The 26,419-nt window shown below is 37.2% G+C and overlaps 1 protein-coding gene across 12 annotated transcripts in view; it reads right to left on the bottom strand.

Annotated features, from left to right (window-relative positions):
• Positions 1–26,419, bottom strand: part of CHD9 (chromodomain helicase DNA binding protein 9) — an 81,507-nt gene that overhangs the window by 25,897 nt on the left and 29,191 nt on the right. For 9 of the 12 annotated variants that reach the window (XM_081015350.1, XM_081015346.1, XM_081015353.1 and 6 more), the window contains 13 exons: positions 18,495–18,832; positions 9,619–9,730; positions 9,361–9,507; positions 8,020–8,088; positions 7,871–7,926; positions 7,265–7,382; positions 6,804–6,890; positions 6,087–6,224; positions 5,388–5,509; positions 4,475–4,718; positions 3,799–3,975; positions 2,170–2,313; positions 261–516 (listed from right to left, as the gene is read on the bottom strand). In XM_081015350.1, the coding sequence (XP_080871476.1) occupies positions 261–516; positions 2,170–2,313; positions 3,799–3,975; positions 4,475–4,718; positions 5,388–5,509; positions 6,087–6,224; positions 6,804–6,890; positions 7,265–7,382; positions 7,871–7,926; positions 8,020–8,088; positions 9,361–9,507; positions 9,619–9,730; positions 18,495–18,832 (2,008 nt within the window). Of the gene's footprint in view, positions 1–260; positions 517–2,169; positions 2,314–3,798; positions 3,976–4,474; positions 4,719–5,387; positions 5,510–6,086; positions 6,225–6,803; positions 6,891–7,264; positions 7,383–7,870; positions 7,927–8,019; positions 8,089–9,360; positions 9,508–9,618; positions 9,731–18,494; positions 18,833–20,463; positions 20,710–20,821; positions 21,200–26,419 lie in introns of those variants that run through there. The other 3 variants (XM_081015357.1, XM_081015347.1, XM_081015349.1) reach the window with 2 other exon arrangements.

The following is a 26,419-nucleotide window of genomic DNA, read 5'->3' as shown; positions in this document are numbered from 1 at the left end:
GACATACGGCAACCCATGTTGACAGTGTTGTTTTTGGCAATTTTCCTTAAAAATAGCTCTAATTTTATTTTTTAGGGAAATTTGCGAATAAAGTTCAACCACTTTGTAAAAAAAAAAAAAAAAGGCTCAACAGAGAAGTCCGGATTTTCAACTGTTTGAAATATGGAAACCGTATCCAAATTATAACTCCAAGGGAAGAGTTATTTTACATCATAAGAAAAATGCCTAAAGTAAGTAAAATTTAACGTTTTTACATTTACCTTTGATAAGATATGGATGATTGCAGCATTTCCTGAGTTCCATCATAGTGTTAACCAAGTTGGGTACGTTGGCTTGGCCTGCACCTTTTGACAAAAATGCAAAGTTTTTCTCTAAAATAGCTCGATAATATTTCTTCTGGATATTCGTTAATTCCACTTCAATAATAGTTTCTTGCTTTGGTGCCAGCTTCTTCTCTACATCTTCTTTCAGTCTTCTCAGCATCATTGGTTTCAGGATAGCTTGCAACTTTTGCACCTATATAAAATAAAAATTAGCTGAAACCCTATATAAATTGCTACATTCCATAAGCTTATAAAGGGAGCGAAAATCATTACAATACAGCAGTTCCAGAGCTAGCAGTTTTTCTGCATTATTCTGGGGCACATTGGTTGGGAGAATGAAGGGGCTGTGAATCCCATGTATCCAAGGTTTCCCACAATCTGCCCCCAACATGCCCCTTTCAAACTCTAACACTTTCCACAGGTATATGAGGGGCTTCCTCTCTGCCAAGGGAGCAGCACTTACACTGTTGCCAGTGCCTTTTCACCTGACATTGGCCAGCTTTAGGATTGTTCTGTATGCATAAACGTGAACCAGCTTAGTCTTAAACAAGACGCATGGATTGAGTTGTTGAAGTGGTGGTGGTGTGGTTCATAGCTAAGAAAGCAGCTTAATTTCATTTTAACAGTATCATTGCATTTTGCCAGATTCCTAACTAGCTCTCTTTATAATAATCCAATAAGCTGTATTTGAAGCACAGAACATGGTTTCCACTGAAGGAGTTTTCAGTCCTACAGTTCTTATCAGCAGTTCCACAAGATGATTGGCAAGCAGAAAAATTCTAAAACTCTTTTGTAACTTTGATCATGTTTTGCTATTTAAAGAATCACAGTACAAAAATTCCTCTAGCCTTGGGCAACTAAGTAGCACTTCAGATCCTAACCAATATATAACCAGTCACATCACACACCCATTTAAGTTACACAGACTCAGTTATAGGTGCTTAGCTGCAGCACCTGCAAAAGTGGCTACATTCCAGCTTTTCTTTCTCTCAGCCTTCATTTATCTCTGTATCCATCTCTTCTGCTGGTCAGTTCCACTCATGAAGAAGTGGGGGGAGGCAGTGGAGACACAGGAAAGGCTTCCCTACCCTTGCCACCCAGTAGCCAGCAGCTAGCACTTAGAAAGCAGGAAAGCCTCTTTCCCTCCTCCACTGATCCAGTTCCTGCAAACAAGTAGTGGTACCTTGCAGCCAGACTGGGGAGGTAATTTGGGCTATATACGATTTTTGCCTTATGCTCTGGCTTTGGATTCTAACTCCCAAATAAAATGTGATTCCCCTGTTTTTATCCTCCATTAATTAGCTAAGAATGCAGATTCTACACATGTAAGAATGTACATAATGTATAGATTCAAATTCATATTATTTCTGCATATTTGCTTGCAGCCACCATGAATTGTAGCAATACTATGGCTGATACAACATTTTCAATTTACTTATCATTAGTTCAAATAGTGATAAAGATGGGAGAGTTGGATTTACTGTTATGGTTGAGCTGATAGTCATTACTGGACAAACAGCCCATTAAATTCTAATTTTTGAATGTATTCTGGTTCATACATCACAACAAACCATACCAATGTGTTTCCCTACTGTTGTATGTGTCACTGTCCAGCTGCTCCCCTAACATATTACCCCCGCCCATGTTCCATCCAAACCTAGAGCATGGAACAAATGACATTCTGGAGCTGTGACCCAACAAATCATACTATGGCTTGTTTGAGTCATTAGCGGGGAGAGAAGCTGTGCATTCATGATTAAACCAAGATTTAAGGCAAAGTATTACTTACTGTGACATGTGAACAAGGCCTGTGTGTGAATGTAACATAATAAAAAGTTTAAAATACCTGCTCCTCTGTTTTAAGGTCTCCAAACTCTTGCATGAATGTCGATTCTGCTGGGAAGCGCAAAGGTTCAAGGAAGTGAAGAAGGCTGAAAAGTTCTTCTACTGTGTTTTGCAGCGGTGTGCCTGTCAATAGCACCTTGTGCTCCTATAGAAGATGCACATTTTGCATGATTGTCTATAATATAGCTGGTTATGTTATGCACAATCTTGAATCTTTGAGAGGAAGTATACAGACAATGCACATATGCTAATTTATAAATAAAATAACCTATGATAAACAAGCATTGTAATAACTTTTCTGCCTTTAATACATTACATCATTTATAAAGATTGTAAGGATTGCTGGTGAAACTGTGGACAAGTCAGAGCTGTTTTCATGCATTGTGTATTTTAATGAATATCTTAATATTAGTAAACTGTTACAACATTCTATTCCTTTTGACCCCAAAATAGAACTATTATCTAAAGCATGCAGTACAAAGGAAAAATAATAACACATACACACTAAGCTTTATTTACATTACAGTATTTGAATTAGATCATTATGGAAAGGGATTCTTGTCTGGCACACACTGTAAATAATTTTGTTATTTTCTAAATGTCTTCCATTCTCCCTCAAATTGTTTGGTCCTATAATTTCCTGCTTCACCCAGAAAATCTATGGGTGGGAGTCACCTAACAAATCTAGTCAGTGGAAGCCTTGAACAAGGACTTCTGCTTGTGCAGCAAGGCTTTCCTCGGTTCTCCCCACCCCCACCACCCACAATTGGAAGCAGCGGTGGGGAGAATCTCCAGAACAGTGCACAGGAGGAGATGGGGAGTCATTTTGTGTGGCAAACTGAAATGCTTTTGCAGGCAGAATAATCGGAAGAGTGTGGCACTGAATTCCACCCTATGTAATTTTATTCAAAACCTGTAAGCTACGTAATTTAATCAACCATTCTTTTAAACTGAAGTATTTCTTCCTGCCCCTAGTACTTAGTGTAGAGAAGATGCACTGTCAATATTATACCAAAAATATGGGGTTTTCTTTAGCATGTAGGTATATGTTTTTTAAGACTGTGCACATTTTATAAATTGCTTTGAAATTTTACTGCCATAAGGAATTTTCAAACTTTCAGTGATTTAATGCTTGCAGCTGAATTTCACATTTTAAAACTTAACTAGTAGATGCTCTAGTGAAAATATGGTATGTTATTGTAAGTGTGATTATTTTATGAAATAAATTTTATTTATATTTTTCAGCAATACAAATTACATTTTAAAAAAGACATTTACATCATAGTGCAACAAGGCATGTGTTAAGAATTCAAACAATAAAACAAATGACATGCTATATACAAGGTAGATAGCTTGAAGGGTTTATAGTGCTGGAGAAACTAGCTTGTATTTGCAAATACATGATTTCATGTCCAGTCATTAGCCTCTAATGATTACAGTCATGCGGAAGCAGAGTAGTAAAACAACATTAACGTTGTGAAAGTAGGAGCATACAACTCCCTGATTTAGAAGTATAAAATATTTATACATCTTTTGAAGGTCAAGCAGTTGGACAAACTATTGAGAACTTGGCCTCCATAAGCCCATCAGATTTAAGGGCTATATATGCAAATGAAAAATAAACACTCACAAGATTCATGAGTTTGAGCCCCTCTAGAAGTTTGCAGTTTTTATTCTTCAATCTGTGTGCTTCATCAATAATAACACAGCGCCATTCAATGGCATTGAGTTCTGGACAGCCACCAAGAATCATTTCAAATGTGGTAATGATAGCCTGGAACTTGTATGTACCTCTAATGATGCGACCCTAGGAAGAGTGAATGAACAGAACACAATATATGACATTATCTAGAACCTTTCCATTGCTTCTGGAGGGAGAAATTGTGCTTGCATAACTGGGATGCTATTTAACATGTGGGGGAAAGCTGGGTGTCCAAGCCTAAATGAAACCTAAAAAAAGAAGAAGCCAAAGCTGCACATTCTGAAACAATATATAATGAACAAGCGAAACAATACTTGAAAGGGTGAATACAAGGCCACAATTATCTCCACCCATGTACAACCACCATAATGGCAGTCTCAGGTTGCCAAATTTCCATCCACATATTTTGCTATGACAGGATATACAGAAACAGAATAATTTTATGCCTACATATACTACTGACATTTTTAGTGCATTAAGTTGAGGGTCTAAACAGATTCTCAATTACATAAATCACATAAATCACCAAAAAATGATAACACTATGTGTTAGAAATGTAGAAATCAAACTGGTTTACTAGCCATAAGACAAAATAGAAGGTTACCTGTGAATCTCTGAAATACATCTCATACTGCTGTATCATCTGCCTGCTAACCATACTCCCATGATATACCACAACATTAAGATCAGTCCATGTGCGGAACTCTCTTTCCCAGTTGGCTATGGTGGAAAGTGGAGCTATGATCAAGAAAGGCCCTCTTATACCAGTCCGGAGGATTTCATACAGGAATGTTATTGACTGGATGGTTTTGCCAAGACCCATTTCATCTGCTAAAATGCAGTTTTGTCTGAAAACACAAGAACATTGTTAGCAGGGCTAGAAGAACACATATTCAGGATGGCTGTCAATGTTTAAGTATAAGAAAGATTTGAAGCGTCTCTTTGCATTGTTTCCCAGGGCAAAGAATGAGTAGTGATTTAGCACCTGATTCCTTGAATTTTGTATACTGCCTATAGGTACGATATTTCTGCATGGTAATAGATTAAATATTGTCTTACTCTTATCTCTCTTCCACATCTATTATTATTGTGTTATTGAGCTTCCAGCAGAAAAGACTTGTCTTCACTTAAAAACAATATGCTAGTAATACATTACCATTGCATTTTTTAATTTTTTAAAAATGTAGATCTGTTCATGTTCCTCTTTCTTCTCTGTCATTTTTCTTTGCTTGTTATGTTTTTTAGATTGTAAGCCTGTGCGGTGGGGACTGTCTTTTTAAACTGACTGTATGTAATCCACTATGGGAGCCTTTTTTAGCTGTAGAGTGGGGTACATATGCTCCAAGTCACAAATAAATAAAAGTTCATTAAATAAGTAACACATGCCAAAAGGTAAGAAAACTAGACTGCTCATTGACACAAATTTCAAATACAAATATTTCCTAGTTTCATTGTTTCTATTTACTTTTGAAGCAACACTAACATAAAAATTGATTTAATTAATTCAGAACACATACCTATTATACCAGTTGAAAAGTAGCCAGTTGAGCCCTTCTAACTGGTATTCCCTGAGTTGGTTGCCATTTTTATATTCCCTGGACAGCTCTATCTTCTTCCATGAATTAGAAGGAGGTCGATCCTTAGGAATAAAGCATAACATAAATGACATTTTTGGCTCTCTATTCACCTGAAAAAAGAAACTGAAGTGAAACATTATTTCAGGGGTTATGCACACAGTCCAGTATATTGCACAGACTAAAAGAGTTGAGGATGGATTGGCTCAAGACATGTAAATGGGAGGGAGTGGAAACTTCCTGACATAGGTGCCAACTCCTAGGTTCCCAGCTCTTTTGGGCCCCAATTTTTGGCTCCCCCCCAATGCTCAGAACGATCAGGGAGTGAAGGAGGCTGAGTGCAGAAAAGAGCGCAGTGCAGTTTGGGGGCCAGCTCTTCCTCCTCCTGCCGCAGAGGGGAAGGAGCCCCTGGCCAGCGGTGGTGGCAGCAAGATGAGGAGGAGGCCAAGCACGAGAGAGGAGGATCCACTGGCCATTGAAGCCATGCTGCTGTGTTGGGCTCCACCCCTTGCTCCTCTCAACATCCTGACAACACTTCCCAATATCAAGCAAATGTCATCAGTCCCCCTTCACCTTCTGCACAAGTTGGCACCTCTGCTTACCGACAACAAACCACACCTGAGATAAATAATTTATCCTTACCAACCGCCTTGAATCAGGTCTTAAAGCTTGCAGCTGTTCAAACTCTTCTATTTTTCCTTGGTCTACATCTTCTTTCAGCTCCCATGTGCTGTCTTCATATGGCAACGAGCACCATTTTACTAAGTAGTAAGTAACAGGCTGTAGTGGTGAAAGTGATTAGTCGGACTTAACAAAATACGAAAGAATATATGCTGCCTCAATTTAGTAAGATGTTTCAACCTTTTGGTTAATTATTCCTATATGCTTTCCACACTGTAAGCTTGAAAATACATTAGACAACAGATGGGGAACATTTTTTTTGCCAGATTTTTATCTGTCCCCATTTCCATAGGCCAATCAATTGGTGTCAGAATGTCAGCCAGATAACCCATGTCTCAAAGTTCCCTGTGTAGGGACTTTGATGCGGGGCACGTGTGTGCTTTGGGGAAATGGCCTTGTAGCCAAACTGGAGTTTGTATCAGGCCAAATTTGGCATGCAGGTCAGAGGTTCACCATGCCTATATTATAGAGGTTATTTCATTATCCCCCCCCCCTTTTTCTACTCTGTCCTATTGTTATGGCTCAAGGAAGCTTAGAATTTGAACACGGTCACAGATATATACAACACAGGTCATACATATATATGTGAGTGCACACACTACTCTAAAAATGATCATGATAGATGCTGCAAAACGTGTGCCTTAGATTATATACGATTCTTTTTGGTTATATCCATACCTCTCCAGTGTCCTTATCTTCACAAAATGACACTTCTAACACACGATCTACTTCAATATAATCAGGATTAAAAGGTTCTTCCTCCATCTGAAATTGAGTATATTTTATAATTAATTAATTGATCTAGTTAACAGCATAGCAGGGTTCAATTCCAGAACACTGTAAATTGCACTGACGTATATTAATAGTGGGTTGAGGTTTGCTGTTAATATCCAACTATAGAGAACAGAAAAGTTATTGATCAGCATTATGTGCTAAAATTACCCAAGAATATATTGCATTTTCACTATTTTTAATATACAAACCCATTTATACTGTTTAATGTCTATAATTAAAATGAGAAAGAGAACACGCACGTACATGAATGTAACAAAATACTAAACAGCAAAATATGTGTAGGCTTCTGATAATCAAGTATTTAATTAGCTCTGTAGTTTTTTGTTTCCCTCCCGCATACTCACATCTGCAAAAAAATGGGCTCTTTGTGCTTGCCTCAGCTTGAAACGTTTGATTTTCTGCTGGATTCTTTTATCTTTTAAAAGCTGTTGTTCAGTAGCCCATTCACAATGGAGGTAGGAGCTAGAATGGCATAACAGTATGTTAGAAAACTGCTGCAAGCAGTTTGTTATATTTCTTCCAACACATGCCCTTAGCAATATTAGGTAAATCATTTGAAGGGAAATGATGGTCATATTTTTAATACACTATGCTCCATATGATTATTTCTCTGTGCCTGAACTTTAAAATAAAACCACAAAGAACCTGCGTACAATTGCATTCTCTCATTTTAGAACCATATTTAGAACAGTAAAAATAATTTAAGCAAAAAGCACGATTACAGTCCTCATTTACAAGCAGGGGTGTAACTCCCTAGTTCCAATTAATATTTACTCTTTGTAGATGGGGGTCCCTGCTTTGCAAGGAACCCATGCTGCTAACATGGAAAATGAGGGGGTCCTGAACGAACACTATGTACAGATCTCTTCTACCTAGCCCTTGAAACTGTCAGCCAGCCTGATAGTCTCAAACTTGTAATTTAACTTAAATAACATAACTGCAATACTTACTAGTTTTTGTATTTAACAAAAAATTCCTCGGCTTCCACTGTCGCTCCCCCAGGAATCTGAAAGAGTACACAGTGTTCTGTTTAAGATTCATTTATATGAAAGCATTTTAAAAACTATGAGCCAAAACCCATATCCCCATATGTACTCACTTCTTTCTTTATGATTCTGGAAGATAAAATTTTATCTACAATTGCTGCATCTTCTTCACTTGGATTCTCCTAATCAGGTGCAAAGAAACAAAAACAAAACAGGCTATATTCCATTTAAAAGCAGTCCTGAGTGCAGATATTAGCAGAGAAGGATTATACATAAATGTGTAAAAAAATCAAATGAATAAAACTCAATATATTCAATCTCCCTCTAGAGTTATTATTATGGAGCTATTAATTCTTACAATTTTAGAACAGAAACTACTTTGTTCTTAGGACTAATATTTCACAAAACAAATGAACACATTTAGATTTCCTAATAGCACTTTAGGGTAAATAGACCCTTTCATTCCACAAAGTGGGTAGCTTTGCTCATGCACTGTTCCGGGCACACAAAAATAGTACAGATTCCATTGAAATTTCTTATGGGTGTTAAGACCTATAAGCATGCATATGAGTTCCCACCCATACAAGGAATCTGTCCACAGAGGCAAACTTATCTGAGAGGGAGTATATGGTGCAATGCATGATGCACTATTCCCATATAGCTACTCTTTCAGTAAGGAATACAAGGAACATAATTTGATGGACTGCTGCCTTCATTAGTTCACATTTCTAGGAGCAATCTAAACCCTAGGCCTGCTGGTATCAGCAGTTTGGAACAGGTGGATCTCTGTCTGACTCTGGGCTACTGGTTGTATTCCCTCATCCTGGCTCAGGCAAAGTCTCAAAGTCTCCCTCCATCCTGGTTCAGTCATGTGATTTGTCATGTGACCTAGCAACCTGGTAAAAGTTACACTGGCAAAATGGGTAGATAAATCAAAATATTTTAAAGGCTTGTTTTCTCTGCTGGCTCATGGTGGCAAAGGTGGCAGTGGCCCCATTCCTGAAATACACACTATATTGCTATGTCTATTGTAAGACAGGGCTTGATTGGTCTTCCAAGTATAGACTGGCTGTATCGTGCAGCACAGGAGATTTTTGTTTTGGGGGGGGAGGGGTATTTACACCTGCCCAATTATGTTGTGGGGTGGGCATATACCAAGATTCAAATCACTACTTCTTTCTTCCCTCACCTGGGGAATGCGCAGGGAACAAAAGGTTTGGAAAACCTAAGCAAGGAGTGGGTTTTCAAATGCATATAAAGTAACCACACCCACTCTTAAAGACCGCAGGATCTATAATCAATCCAGACTGAAAGCAGCATGTTGAGAATTAGCACGAAAGATTCTGGATTAAGAAAAACTTTTTGTGCTATGAACATGTTTGAGTGTATGTAGCCTTTGACACTAACTACAGAACTGCAAGAGGTAAACCCCACAAATAATGAGTTTCACTTACTACAAATAACTGTAAAGGCTGTTCAGCAGGTAAAGGGGCAGAATTCTTTTTTATTTTGACAGAAACTTTGGTTTCTTCCTCAGATTGTTTTCCTTCACCTTCTTCTGCATACTTCTTCCTTTTAATTTGTCGATTTGATCTTCTTTTCTACAGTGGAATTGCAAATATTGAAAGTGTTTTGACCAAACTGTTAGAGGTTGGAGACTGAGTTAATGTTTTAAGCATATTTTCAAAATAAAAGTGTTAATTTCTGAATACCTGAGAAGTCTCATCTTTGAACGACTGCTGAGTTGTCTGCTTAGCATCAGACATTTCATCTGAAGACTCATTTTTTCTCTTTTGCTTTTTGCCCAAAGTAATAATAATCTTGCTGTTTTGAAACAAAATACAAAGTTAAGCCTGGTCATAAAATTTAAGATACTAAATGTTTTCTGTATTTAACATCAAAGATGCACTGTCAAGCTGCAACATTTTAAAATATTTCCTCCTAATCCTGATGTGGTGCTAGCCGGAGGAGGAGATTTCAATTTTTCTCTCCAGAAAAAAAATCTTACTTTAGTAGAAGAATGGACAACTGTAGAATAATATCTATACATATTGCCTGGAAGTGCTTATTATTAACACACAAAACAAAAAAAGTTATTGATATAAGTGGTGCATATTGCATCAGTCTAAAGTATTTTCATACATAATCCAGAGTAAGCACACTAAAAAATATATTCAAGTTGACAGTTTGAAATTTTGAAACATCGAGAAGTACAGAAACCATTTCATTAGTAACAACTGATAATGACTACAGAATTGCAGGGGAAATTATAGCCCTAATGCAACAGTGCTAATTATTTCTGAGTTTACATTCAAAGGGTTACAGAAAAAGGAACAATATTAATATCATTCCATCTGGTTTTAATCAGAGGGCTGCAAATACATATAATTTTCCATATTTAAAGTCTGACAAGTGCTGCTTTTCAATGCATTCTCAAAATAATCACAATGTGATTACAATCAAACCCAAATTCAGATAAAGAGATGTCCTTAGATGCACATTTTACATAATGTAGATTTGATAATTACATACTATGTAGCAATGACAGAATTGCTTTACTATAGAAATTTATGTTGCTTCACAGAACTTTTCCCATCCCTTTTATAAAAAAAATTGGCCTTTATTAATTTGCTGCAGTTACTATTCATCAAAAACAGTAAACATGACTGGCCACTGGAAGATAATTCAAAGCAGTGAAAGTGGGGTGACTCAACCATTTTCAACTGTATCATATTTAAAAGAAATAATTGAATAAATGAAGCTGGTTTAAAGAAATGATTCACCAATCACTATATATGCAAATAGTGGTACCCGCCCACGTTACATCCATTGGATCTACTTTGGGGACAATTTAGATCAGATGGCACCCATTATTATTACTCAGCAATTTACTGAGCTTATGAAATTTAAAAGTTATTAACATAAAATCTTGTTTGTAGATGGCACATGTACAAAACATCTAATTTGCTAGAAGCAATTACAGAAATAAGGAAGACTATCTGGATCCCTTTAAACGTTCAAGTTCTTAAGAAAAGCACCCTGATCTTATTTCACTAGAGCAACACCACTAGTTTTCATTAGCTTTCTACATTACAAGTCACATATGGCTGAGATGACTGATCACTTATAAACGTCAAATCATTTGTAAGAATGAATAGCAATCCAGGAAGCCCATTACATTTCTTTTTATGACAGAAGCCTAGTTTTTGTTACCAATGAGCCTGAAGATTTACTATTGTATTAACATTATTCAGTTAAGGAAACCCACAGTAAAGTTTTTTGAGATAACAGTCCCTTTAACCCAAATAGCAGCCTGAAGGTTACTGAAAAGAATCTGATTGACTAATTTAGTGCTTTCCCTCAAATTAAACAAAAAGCTATCATTGGTTAGTTGGATGTTCTGAAGGAATCATAGCAGATGTATGACAACTCTAGGCAAAACCCATGGAAAACCTAATTGGATCTCTGATTAATGTGATCATAAAAGCCTTGAAGAAAATTGTTTGCTAATGTCACCAACTTACTACTGTAAAATTATGCAACTCCATAAAACCAAAATTTAAATGTGCAACATAACACATTAAGACCACCTTGCTTCTCTACCTCTGCCTGAATTCATATCCACAGTATATAAACTCAGATTGCAAGATATTTTATAATTATTTTTAAAAGGACAATTAGCAGTACAATGACTAACACAGAGAACATTTATGTTTGTTCCTAGCCTTTGATGAATTCACTCAAGAACTCCTATCCTGAGCCAGGCAAGGTCCGTCAGGAGAAAAATATTTTGGACATCACTGCTACTGAACATCAAATCAAAACATTATACATATAAAGAACAAGTCAAAAGCCTGGCATTTGAACACCCACCCACCCACTCTTTCCAAAGCATGCATATAAATAATAAACCGTAAAAATCAGTACTCACACTAAGATGCATTAATAACCATACCACAAAATCCATTAACTAACAAAGCAAACAGATAAGCAGAAAACAATCCCGACTTGAAAATATGCACCGAACAGCAGATATCCCCATCATCCTCTGTACTCCCCAACCCCCATTTAAAAAGAAATTTTTCCTTTTCTCATTACGCAGCTGCTGCAGCCAGACCTTGCACATGATTCATCTTGCCAACTTTATGACTCATAATTCTGAAATGTACCTGAATACCATAAAGTCCAAACCAATGTCTAAAGGTATGCTTCATTAAGGACAACACAGCATAGGACATTGCCTATGATAAGCCATTAGTACTAACATTTCCCTTCACATTTACTGTTGATTTTAACTACACCATTACACATCTTTTTCAGGGTTAATCATGAATATGTTAAGGCTGTACATCAGAAGCAGTAAATAAATATTAGGTAGGCTGTGTAGGGGTAACAACTAAAAGTGGAAGCTGTCAAGTTGGTGCTGACCCAACAGGGTCTCTTCAATGGTGATTCTCTGTTCGTGGAATGCCCTCATTGTTTACCTCACTTTCAGGTGGACGTAGTATTTAAAAATAGTCCTATTTCCCAGGCATTTGATGGCTGAAAGATACTGTTCTTGGTAATGCTGAAATTACTGATTGAAGGAATACTTTAAATTATTTTTAGAATGCTTAAAATTGTTTTAATTATAGATGTGTTTGCTCCCCTGGGTGGGATATAAATTGAACGTAAGAATAAATGAACAAAATGTATGGTGTGGATGTGACCAAACTGTAGGTGGCAAAAATTCTCTTAAGAGACATTTGGCTTTTTCTGGTGGGCAGCAGGCATGCCTCCTTCAGGATTATGTTTGCTTGGCCAAAAGAATCATAGAACTGCAGAGTTGGAATGAACCCTAAGGGTCATCTAGTCCAATGCCCTGTAATACAAGAATCTCAACACATGGTTCCTGCTTAGCTTTGCAAATGTGCTAGCAGTGCATCCAAAAACAACAGAAAGCATGCTTCTTGTTTCAGAAAACAGAAGTGTTTATGATTATGCCATACATTTAAAGCACATTTTTTAAAAAATGTATTTATACTTTTTAAAAGTGATTTTATTGAATTTTGTATTGTATTACCACATTGGTGACTGCTGCCCCAAGCTCATTTGGGGAGGAAAGGTGCAAATGAAATTCAATAAATAAATAAATAAATAAATAAATCAGAATACATAAAGAATCTTGTTTTTTGTGGCGCCTTAAACATGTGGAATACATACTTTTTCCCACAGCAACACAAATTATAACTATAGACATGAGTATTATGGAGTGGGGATCTGCACACTATCAATATTTTCTTTTGGAAACTTGGTAAATCAGTTTTGTTCTCTACAAGGTCTTTGACAACAAAGGTTTTATGAGTTCTGGGGACAAGGAGAACTTCTCCTCCTCAAGGGCCTACATCACTGAAGTAAGGGTAAAAAAAGGTAAAGGACCCCTGGATGGTTAAGTCCAGTCAAAGGCGACTATGGGGTTGCAGCGCTCATTTCACTTTGAGGCCGAGGGAGCCAGTGTTTGTCCACAGACAGCTTTCTGGGTCATATGGCCGGCATGACTAAACACCCTTTTAATTCCTGTATCTGTCCCAGCATGTCATTTGGGTTATCTGCCCTGAAATTACTTTCAGCTAAGTTGTTAGGACTATGAGGCTGCTCACTAACATTTGCTATCTCAACCTCACAATGAAGCATCTGCCACAACACTGCACAGTTTGACTAAGACTATATATTGAGTAAGGAGTGTCTTTCACTCTCCTTGTAGTCACAGTGAAGAAAAACCTCTCTCTCTCTTTCTCTCTCTCTGTGTGTGATGATAAGGATGACTTGCTTGAAGCAGACACAGTCATACTCCACACTTCAATCTCCCATTCTAGTATTATCTTTAATTTCTCTCTGTTCATACAACTACTCGTGGCGGCTGATGGAGCAAAAGGTAGGGCAAACAGCTGATAAAGGTGAATGCCACAATAGAGCACACTTGGAATAGAGACAAAAACACAAGAAAGTTTAAGGGGGCTGGGAGAGAAGGAGAGAGATTGAAGTAGGGGAAGAGTCTAGGAGTGGGAAGAAACAGTGAGGATGACGTAGGGTGACGAGAGAGCAAGTCTAAGGATTAGAAGGGGGAAAAGAAGAAACAAAGGTGTAGGGGGAGAACTTTCTATTCAACAGAAAGTGCAGTCCTCCTATCTTGTAGTAGTTAGAATCATAGAATCATAGAGTTGGAAGAGACCACAAGGGCCATCGAGTCCAACCCCCTGCCAAGCAGGAAACACCATCAGAGCATTCCTGACATATGGTTGTCAAGCCTCTGCTTAAAGACCTCCAAAGAAGGAGACTCCACCACACTCCTTGGCAGCAAATTCCACTGTCGAACAGCTCTTACTGTCAGGAAGTTCTTCCTAATGTTTAGGTGGAATCTTCTTTCTTGTAGTTTGGATCCATTGCTCCATGTCTGCTTCTCTGGAACAGCAGAAAACAACCTTTCTCCCTCCTCTATGTGACATCCTTTTATATATTTGAACATGGCTATCATATCACCCCTTAACCTCCTCTTCTCCAGGCTAAACATGCCCAGCTCCCTTAGCCGTTCCTCATAAGGCATCATTTCCAGGCCTTTGACCATTTTGGTTGCCCTCCTCTGGACACGTTCCAGTTGGTCAGTGTCCTTCTTGAACTGTGGTGCCCAGAACTGGACACAGTACTCCAGGTGAGGTCTGACCAGAGCAGAATACAGTGGCACTATTACTTCCCTTGATCTAGATGCTATACTCCTATTGATGCGGCCCAGAATTGCATTGGCTTTTTTAGCTGCCGCGTCACACTGTTGGCTCATGTCAAGTTTGTGGTCAACCAAGACTCCTAGATCCTTTTCACATGTACTGCTCTCAAGCCAGGTGTCACCCATCTTGTATTTGTGCCTCTCAGTTCTCTGCCTCTGCTTTCCACCAACACAACACAATCTGCCTGTTCCTTCTGCTACTTCAGTCCAGTATCCAAAATGATGTGTTAGCTAAGCTTCTCTCTCAGAACTATACTGCAGCAAAAACATGATTGGCTGAAAGCATCCTAACTAAATTCTGATTGGTCTAGGGACACCACTCTGGTGAGGGAAATGGTATGAAGTTCTTGCAGTGAATTGGGTGCAGGCATCAGTCTGGAACAAATCACTTCATACAAATTGCAGTAAATAATTGTCCTGATTGACTAGGTGTTTCAATGGAACAAGATTCTCCTATGGGAAATTTTGAAATAAGTTACCATTTCTCCCTTTTTTCTGGAGAGGTGTGTGGGCAGGCCTGCCTATGTCATAGTAATGCAGACTCCAAGCTGGAAGACAGGCAGAGAGTGAACAATTAGGATGTGAGAGAAGTGGAGAGGAAGAGTGAGCTGAAGCTCTGGGGTTAAGAGAGAACCAGGGTCTGCTGTGGCACAATGGCTGCTCTTGGTGGGGAACGGCCCCCTTTCCCCTTATGAACCAGCCACCCCTGACAACTTCTAAATATTTACCAAATTAGCAACATTGTGCTAAGTCCTACACAGCAATTAGGTCTCATTCGCACATAACAATAACATAGTGGAATGACCCTGAGTGGTATGTACTCTCCCCTACTGGTGTAGTAATGAGGATGCTATCGGAAGCTTTTGCTTCTATTTTCAATTAACCACAGGTTGGTGTTTTGTCCAAATCCTAAAATGTGGTAAGTTCATCTGCTTTGGTCTTTCCTAGACTAAGACAGTCTGACCATGCTGATCCATGCTCTGGTAAATTCTAGGTTTGATTACTGTAATGCATTATATGTAGGGCTGTCCTTGAACACAGTTCAGACACTTCAACTATAACAAAATTTGGCTACTAGGGTTCTGGTTGATTTATGCAGAGGCAAGTTAAATCATTTCTAAAGGAACTCTTATTTCTTCCATTTTCACTACAAAACCCAATTAAAGGTACTGGTGCTTACCTTTAAAGCCCTAAACAACTTGGGATGCAAATATTTGAAGGAGGGCCTCTTCTGGAACCAACCTACAGATGCATTAAGATAATCAGAAGAGGCCCTTATTTGTACCCTGTGTGGAATGCCTTCCTAAAGGAGGATGCCTGGCACAGATGCTGCTTTCTTTCCAATGTCAGGTGAAAACATTTCTATTTCCCCAGGCATTTTTAAATATAGTATTTTTTAGCCAACTAGATAGCTTTTATTACTTTAAATTTTGATGGATTATTGGTTACATTTTATATTGTGTTTGTAAATTTTAAATTCAATGCATACCACCCTGAAATACATTTTTGGATGACGTTGAGGCTTATAAAATAAATGTATTGAAAATAATTCTGCTTCATAGATAAAAGTTTGAAGTTGGTTTTAGTAAGCCGCTTTGTCCAAATTAAGATGAAATGCTAAAACAATGGTTAATACAAAATGGAAGGAAAAGCTTCCAATCTGCATTAGATCAACAATTTATAAGTGAATGGAGAGAACTATGTGGCAACAGCTATGTGTTGGGGAAGTTTAGTGGGTTCTGGAAATGCAATGAAGATACAGTTAAGGGACTTCAGATTAGTTAAATGAAAGCTTTGCTGCATAAGTGGGTCATGACAAAGAATTTAGGCATACTATCTTATGTCCTTTAACAAAGTCTAACCCAAATAGTTACATATTTTCCCTGTTTACCCTGCCTCCATTTCCCTTTTATCTATTTTTAAACTATAAGCCCTTTGGGGGTGTTATCTGTCAAACTTGTTCTTTGAAAAGGACCATGTACATAGATGGCACTGTATAAATAAACTGCTTCTTAAATAAGAGGGATGTGCTTGATAGAAGCAGATACGAAGGCTAATCCAGGCAAAATAAGAAATATGACAAAATATATACAAGTAGAATGGAAGAAGACAAAGGCAGGACTATACATTGGATATTCCACAACCAATAAAAATGTCTAGGCTTTCATTCTTCCTGACATTGTATTAGTATGTACAATTTTGAAGACAACATGATGAGTTCAAGTCATGGCTAAATCAAGTCCAATGCTCTCAGGGGTACTACCTGAGTGTGATTTAGTTGGATACAACTCAATATACTTAAATACACACTAAATAGTAAGAATAAGTATTTTTCTGTTAAAAGTCAGAAATATTACTCTGCCTAAGGATAGCCTGTGTAGAACTATGCAACAAAGTATATATTAAAAAGCTTTCACTATTCTAAAATAATATTCAATGCTCAATGTTGATTTTTTTCTTTAAAAGCATACATAATATTATAAACACTTCAAATTTAAATCTATTTGGTTAAAAAATTCTTTCACTATATTCTTTCTTTCAGTGTAGTTTACAAAAAACACATAGCTATGTCTGTAGAAAGGAATGTAAATGAAAGGACTGCAGAATTCATACCAGATGGAAAGCATATCTGTCCACTTCTGCTATATGACATTTCAGTCAATGCAAAAAATACATAAGCACTCAAACGTGGAAGCTTGATCAGAGGATGAAACCCATCAATGACATTGTGGCCCCTCATTCCAAGAGTTTATGTAGCATCCTCAATTCCATTTTGAACACAAGCACTGATGAAATGGAACCCTGCAGGTCCCAGGGAGAAGACAAGCATCAACCCATCTGATTGTTTAAAAGTTTTGGATCAACAGTCATTCCAAGCTGTGCAAGTAAACCCACAAAACCCAAATACATTATACAGTACATATCTATATCTGCACACACACATAGGTGCACAACAGCAATGGAAAAAGGACTGCAAAGGACAATACATATTTGGCGTAGAAGCCAATTGTTACAAGAATACTGCTATGAGAAATGCTAAGAACTATAGCACTTGATCATAACACATGGCCAAAATGCTTACAAAATTATCCCACAGCACAATTATTATATAAGAGAAAGTTTTAAGTTAATACACTATATTAGAATACCCTAGTTCTAACAACTGAATTCAACATATTGTAGTAACAAAAGCTCTTTGCAGTAAGGGATGCACACAGAGACATCCTGCGTATTATATACAAAGCCAGCCAGCCCAAAATGGTTTTGATTAAGGCTAGGATATTATATATGAAAACAAATGGGACCCGAAATAAATTGTTGGCAGGGTATCTTCCTGCCCAGTCTGAGCTGCAGAGACTGCAAATACCACAGATCCTAGGATTCTGCTTCATGCAAACTTCACTTAAGAATGAATACATCAAATATTGTATTATCTCTCATATTAAGGATAAGGACTGGAACTGGACTAAAAATCAGCAGCAGATATGCCACCTACATTTAGAAGTTCCAACACTTTCTGCAGTAGCTTAAGAGTTCCTGGGGCATTTTGCTTTCATGCAATGATATACAATGACCCAGGAAAAACTAGACTCTCACAAGAAGTTTTTTTTTTTTTAAAAAAAATAGAACTTATCTAACTACTTCCTCAACCCTTGTTAAAAAAAAAAAAAATCCTCTCTGTGTTATCTCAACTCTTTCAAATACCCCCAGGTTGCAATATTATGCATGTTTTATTGTATATAAGCCCTGCTGAAATCAAGTTCCACATAAACGTTGGCTATGGTTGGGATGCTAAACTGTCAGACAACAGAATGTTAGCCCACTTACCCAATTTTTGCTCTCTCTTTAGTTTTGGATGAAGAGCCAGTTTTGGGTTTTTTGCTTTCTTTGTCTTTTGGTTTTGATTTAACTTTCCTGCCCTTCTTTTCCTCTCTTCCTTCTGCTGAAACACTTGGGAAGTTTTCTGGACTCATTACTCGTGGAATGTTTCGCTCCCCTCTCTCTTTTGCTTTTGCTATTGCCTCCGATATTATGCGATTAGCTTTCTCCTGCTTACTTTCAGATTCCACCTTTTTTTTCTGTTTTTTCTCAGACATAGATTTCACCTGGGTATTCTGCAACTTAGCATATGTCCCAGAACCATCTGTTTTCTTGGAGGAAGGAGGCTGCATGAAAAAAAATATATATACGTTATTCATCTAAAACAAATGTGTTGTCTTATACTGTACATTTGCAGTGCAGGCTTATACATGTTTACTCAGGAGATAGTCCCAGTGCTTATTCCATAGTCTAACTGCAGTCATGCAGCACAGTCCTACACATCTATACTTAAAATAAGATCTACTGTGTTCTTTAAGGCATACTAATAAGTATGCTGCAGATTGAAGCCCTAATCACATATAATATAGTTAGATAATCCATGCAAATGCAATAAAAATAAAACATTTTAATTCTATCATAAAATCATACAGAAGTCAGTATAAAAACACCATCTGTTAAAGCTATAGTATTCCTGAGTGGGTATGGGGGGAGCTATCCAACTTTTTATCTGCATTCTTTGTGACATTGTCACAGACAATATTTAGAAAAATCGAGGGGATACTGTAGCTTTAAGTTATAGTAAAATTACTACATTACTGTGTATTAGACCAGGTCTTTGCATGTGCAATAAAAGGGGGCTTGGGAAACAGACATATAAATGTTAAACTCAAAGAAGTATTCTAAGTTTTTTCTCTCATTTTAATAGAGCTGGCAGCTGTACTATAGAAAAGTAAAAGGTAAAAATGGTGTAGTTTGAAGTTATAAATCTTTAAAAATTGTAACTTCTAAATTCTAAAAACATTTGTCCAGTGTGAAAATTCTCTATCCATAAGATTTTCATAGGCTGAATTGTTCACAACCTTGTAAAAATAAAGGGGGGGGTGTCCACTAAATTAGCATCTGTGCCTGGGGAGGGTCCAGTTTACAGTCTTCATGTACTGATGAGGGTGGGCCATAATACAACTCCTGTTCCAACTGCATTTATTCACATTCTCCATTTTACTGTTTACCTTCTTTTTTACTTCCATATTTTATGCGCTATCTCACTTCAGTTGAAAATTAATCTACATTCACAACCTACTCACCCTTCACCAGTGTGAATAAAAATATAAACATAATTTAAAAGAATTTTCATCATACAATTATCAATTTTTTGTGACCATTTAAGTTGTATTTTAAATGTAATAAAACATTTTATTTATGGCACACTGATTAAAAAAATATTCAGGATAAGCCAAATAGTTCTATACAACTCCCATGTAAAAAGAATGTTTATACATAAAAAATATTGTTTTATAAATCTTGAATTTCTAGCCAGATACAGAAACCATATACTGATGAAGCAAAAGCAAATTTATAAAAACTTACATAACATAAAAGTTAACGTCATAGCAAAATCTGTACATAAGACAATGTTCAACATTCAGATGCAATATATTTAAGCCAAATTAGTTTTCACAGGTAAACTAGGCATATAACGCTAAAACAATTTCAGTCAATTAGTTACAAAAAATACCCTTTGTTTAGAAATTCATGTAGAACTGATCACAGGAAACAGTTAAACAGCTCCTTTGTTTGGTTGTTGTTTCTAAATGTACGCACACTGAAATTCCTGTTTCTAGCACAAATAATTATAGCAGCCTCTCGAAGATCTGACGGAGGACAGCTTAAAAAAAAAAAACAAACGTAAGGAATGGAAAGAATTTCCTATCCAAACAGACAAAAAAAGCAGATAACAATTCTGCTATGTTCTCACCCATAAATGTGCCTCTGACTACAGCATAGGGGAAAGCCAGGAATTTCCAAACACATTTTCAGGCCAGATCCAGTTCGCTTTACTGGATACATTTTTCTATACGTGCCTCATCAAAGCTTAACAGCAGTGCTGCAGCACGAAGAAGAAAGCAGGGTTTATGATAGCTAAGTAAAATGCCACCTCAAGGCCTGCAGGCTACAACAAATCACCAAGACTCGAGAAAACAGCAACAAGCTCAAGATGGCGATGCAGCACGACTCCCGCAGCAGCAGCCAGTAATAAGGAAGGTTATTCAATCCCATTAGCCTTTTAGCCCAAAGAACCCCTCCTCCTCCCACTCATTCAAGCTTTCACTTACCCTTCCTCTTGGCCTCTTCACTGAAGACATTTTTGGCATTAGACAAAGGCTTGCCCTCTGATTTTTCACCACCCGAGGTAGTGCTCAAGAGAAAAGCATTGAAAGAAGATTGCTAAATGGCCTATTTAGTAAGCCGAAAGCCAGGATAGACACAACCTTCCACAAATACACATTGTGAATTATCAACATATTCCTTCCTTGACAAGCAAGAGTCCTCTGTTTATCTACTGTATGAGAAACCGTCAACCTCCATGGAACGGCAGAATTTCAACAATAGCTGTAAGCAGATAGCCAGATTCCAACAAAACACAGAAAGAAATGAATGCACAAAGCATCAAAATGCATCAGCATGAATATTAGAGATGTCGTTAAAAATACTGACTCCTTCTGCGGAAGTAGGCCAGCAGATGGTGCTACCAGTTATTATTCCATTAGACTCTGTAATTTAACCCTCAATAGACTGTTCTTCCCTACATGTGGTACAGTAGTTAACTCTTACTCTTCCAGCTGCTACAGTAGTTGAAAATAATACCTATGTATTCCACACCACACTCAAGTAACACACTGAAATCTGACATCCATTTCAAAGTATCCCTCCTACAGCTTTATAATACTAAGTCCACAGAGCAAAAATATTTGAAGTCCAGAAGCACAAGGACCATATAAGATATTTACTGTTACAAAATGACATGCATCATTTTTTTCCATGTGAACACTTGATATTTTAGCAGGACAGTACAGAGGTGTTTTTGCGGAAGCTATTTTGAGCCATGCCTGCTTTATATTCCTTTACTCTCCTTCCCTTTCTGTAATGTATCTATTTGGACAGAACAGGTAGGTAAGACCTTACTGATCAAAATCCATACTACTCACATATTTTTGAGGTCCACACCACAAAAGTAATATTGTTTATAATAATAATAATTCTGTAATACAGCTGCAGAAGGAAGGGGAGGCCAGCCTTAAATATTATAAAGAGAGGAAATGGTCAAAACCCATGAAATGGGTAACAGACTGAAAATAAAAGTTTAAGAAGTATTAATCTTTATAAAAGTCAAAGTTATTCATACACAGCTTTATTCCATCTGATGAAAACTGTATCTGTTTTGAAAATGTGCACCATATCATTCACAGAAGGAATATACTTCACAGCTGACTTGTAGAAAATGATTAGATACCAAGGCCACACAGAATTTGTGGTCCCCGAGTGGGAAGTGAGCTAGGTTTGCCTATCCCTGGAGACCTATAGAGCTAATTGTTTTCCAAAATTCTGAGAGATTTAATAAACTTCTGTGCAGTTGGCCTTACTCGCCTCTGCAATGAAGACTGACCTTGGGCATAAATACAGCAGCACCATGAAATTTCTCTATGTCATAGCAGGGCTGCATGCCTTGATTTATTGGGCGACAAAAAGAGCTAAGAGAGCAGGGGAGACGACTTAAGTGTGCATGGCAGAAGATTGTCCCAAAATGGTGAAGAAATGTGTCCAGTGAAATTAGTTCACTGATAAACGGATTGGAAAATACCTAACCCTACTCATGGGTCAAGCACCTAAAGATCACAACCAGATGTCAAGGTGCTACATACAATAATGAGACTGAAAAATAGTTTTAATATACTAATAATCATTTGAATTTGGATCCTACAATTCAGTCTTTCAGCTGGTGTCTCAAGCAGGTACTTGCTGAAAAGAATGTATGGGTGAGGATGTTTTTTCTTATATATATATTTTCTACACATTTTTGTGCCTTTTATTTTTATGCATCACTTTATTACTTTATAATTGAAACCTTTTCAATAAAATATTAATACCAATGCTTTTGAAAATGACGCCACTGTAGTTTCTAGCTTGGCCATGGGACAGAGATTGCTTAAGTAGTCTTGGTGCTGATCTTCATTTGAAGGTCAAAAGGAAATTTTCCTGCAGATTCTTTTGGATCTATCAGTACAGGTTAAAACACTTTGTGGATCAACCAATGGAATTAAGCAGGTATTAAGGGTACTTTCTTATGGCTCCAACTTTCTCTACTGTTTCATATCTATATTAAATTATGAGAACTAGATGCTGTTATATTTTTTATCAATGTTCTATTGTATTTTTTCTGTGTTGTATGATTGCAAATTATGTTTAATATGCTATTTTAGGACTACAAACTGCTTCAGAAAGATCATGCTTTAATTGGAAAGTAGACTATATAAAATGTTCATGTTCCAAAACAGTACGGTTCAATGAACTTGTGGTTTATCTGCTACTCAAATTTTATTTACTTATTTGGACATTTATATCCTGCTTTTCTGTGACAAAAGCAAACTCAGTGCTGTTCATAAAAAAGGAACCAAGCTTTTAAAATTATTTTATTGGCCTTCTATTATTTGGTCTGCTACTCTCTTTAAAGAAGTTTTTTCATGGTTTATCCCTCCCGTTTGTTCTGTTTTCATTATTGACACTAGACATCTTTAGCACTTCTTCAGAACTACAAAGGCAAGATTGAAATGCAATAAATAAACAGAAGTATAGTGTCCAGATCAAGGGAAGCAATAGTACCACTCTATTCTGCCTTGGTCAGACCACACCTGGAATACTGTGTCCAGTTCTGGGAGCCACAAATTAAGAAGGATGTTGACAAGCTGGAACATATGCATAGGAAGGCAACTAGGATGATCAAGGGTCTAGAAGCCAAGCCTTATGAGGAATTATTGAAGGAGCTAGGTATGTTTAGCCTGGAAAACGAGGAGACTGAGAGGAGATATGATAGCCATCTTCAAATATCTAATGGGCTGTCACATGGAAGATGGAGCAAGCTTGTTTTCTCCTGCTCTGGAAGGTAGGACTCAAACCAATGGTTTCAAGTTACAAGAAAGGAGATTCCAACTAAACATACAGAATAACTTTCTGACAGTAAGAGCTTTTTGATAGTGGAACCGTCTCCCTCAGGAGACTCTCCTTTCTTGGAGTGGACTCTCCTTCCTTGAAGGTTTTTAAGCAGAGGTTGGATGGTCATCTGTCATGGATGCTTTAGCTGATATTCCTGCATTGCAGGGGGTTAGACTAGAGGACCCTGGGGTCCCTTCCAATTCTAAGATTCTATGATATAATTTGAACACCAGATAGGGGAAACCATATAGGAGAGGGCTGCTGCCTCATATCCTGCCTGTGTATTTCCTGCATGCACCAGGATGGACACAGTTCTTACATTATTATCAAGACTTGCCTTCAGAGGTCCTCAGTGGGAGCTCTTTCTTTCATAATGGGCTAAGTGACTTCCAGCAACTCAGCCTCATTCCCTTGCTTCAGAGGTGCTCAGTAAGAGCTGTTGCATGTGAACTGCTAACTTCCAGCACAGTTGGCTTCAACATTCACTGAGTAAGATCCGGCTGCTCAGACTCACTAACCTCAGGGGTCCTAAGTGGACACCCTCAGACACCAGAGAAGACAAAAAATGAGGACAAAAAAACCTGGCATAATTTATTATCTGTGCAAATCTTTTTGAATGTAATTGTATTGTGCAAATATTTTTAAGCAGCTTTGTGTGTCTTTTAGGACTACATAGTAGAATAAAAGTATCAAACAAATAAATATTATGAAGCCACAAGTAGGGTAAATATGAAATATTCTGATTTCCAGCATTATTACCACATCTACAAGTGGTGACCTCAGTTCTGGAAAAAAGTTTTGGAATGAGGAGGAAAAACAAAAAAAAAACAAATCTGGAACGATGTGGTCCTGCAGTCTAGGAACCCTTTCTCTAGCATTCTCCCTGCGGAATCAGATACCCATGGATCTAAAGCATACCCTTGACTTACAAGTGGATGCTGTATTCAAGAACAAATTTTACCAGATTTATTTATTATATATATTTATTAAATTTATATCCTGCCCTTCCTCCCACAAGCAAACCTAATAAGAAGGCTATACAGTGATACCGGAGGTCCATTCCGGAGGTCCGTTCTTAAGCTGAAACTGTTCTTATTCTGAGGCGCACTTTCGCTAATGGTACCTCCTGCTGCGTGCATGCCTCTGGCACATGATTTCCATTCACATCCTTGGGCAAAGTTCGCAACCAGGAGCAGCTACTTCAGGGTTAGCAGAGCTTGTAACCTGAAGCGTTCGTAACCAGAGGTACCACTTTACACTTATCTGAAGAATAGATTTCATTCACTGCCAATGCTTTTGTTACTACTAAGTTAATGTAAAAGTGTGCAAAAACACAGCTGCCCATCTTTTAACTGGAATCATATGCCAGATAGGCAAACTTATAGCTAATGGCACTGACTTCCAACTACCTTCCTGGTACAATAAAAACTTGGACTTAAACCTGGTATATCTTCACTACATCTTCTCACAAATGAGCCTATCTACTTATAAGATCGTGGAAGAGAGCCTGATCCAATCTCCTACTAGCTGGGAACTTTAACTTTCATGTGTTACAATTCCTTGTAACACATGAAAGTGAACTCATTTTTGTATATGCAAGTTTTTAACTAAATGTTGCTAGATTCTGACTGGTTAGATGTGTGGTTTTATTATTTTAAAATAATAAACTATTTTTATTTTTTCTGTTTTAATTGTTGGAAGATGCTATAGTTTCAAGAAGTGTAGGCTACATATAATTAAACAAATGGAGTCCCACAATATAAGCAACTATCAGTATAAATTTCAAATGCTAAACTATATTTTTATATGGTATAAACAATACAAGGAGAAGATCAAGGTTTAGTTTCAATACAAATCTATACAGAACTTCATAGTCAGTATAGAGCTCATCCTCCACAAAAGGATTATGAGGATGGAGCATTATTAGACCATTGAAGTGAATAGGAAAACCTCTGATCATGCAGAACTCCCAGCGTGCATCAAAGCTCTCACATTCATGCCATAACAGCTGTACTAGTGCATGTAATTGCTTAAAACACTGGATGGATTTCCTCACTGCATATCTTTCACATTTTTGGTTTGCTGTTGTTCTTATTTTTACTATGTACTTTGTGGTTTTTATTTTGTAATTTTATGTTGTTAACTGCCCTGGTAGCTATGGATGAAGGGTGGTATACAAATTTAATAAATGAAATCATCATCATCACTCATTTTCCAGGATACTTTCTCACAAAAAATAATGCGTGTTTACAGTATCTTACATTAGCAAAACCACATAGATCAAATATAAAATCATGAGAGTTGTGAAAGAGAAACAATGAAGAGTAGTGCTACAAAAGAGAGGATACCATAATCTAATGCAAAGAATGAACTTCTGCAAAACACACAAAACAGATTGTGCTGACAGTTTAGGAATCCTTAACAGTGTTAGAAATTCAAATATATAATCTAATCATCAAATGGCACCTTAAACCTAGGTTACGGTCGCCACAATGGAATGTCTAGGTGCCACTGGGGGAGGTGTTAATTATTATTATTATTGTCATTATTATTCATTTCATTTAAATACTGCTTTATATTTTAAATAACAAATATCAAAGTGGTTTACAACAAATTACAACAAACATCAAATAAAACAATCCAGAATAAAGCAAATTGAAGCTTCAATGAAAATATTTCAGATCCTTCTCTAAGTGACATTTTGCTTTCCCCAGTTGCCAACC

Source organism: Podarcis pityusensis (genome assembly GCF_964106645.2).
Source record: "Podarcis pityusensis genome assembly, chromosome: 8".
Lineage (NCBI taxonomy): Eukaryota > Metazoa > Chordata > Lepidosauria > Squamata > Lacertidae > Podarcis > Podarcis pityusensis.
This window is presented reverse-complemented; position numbering and strand designations above follow the sequence as displayed.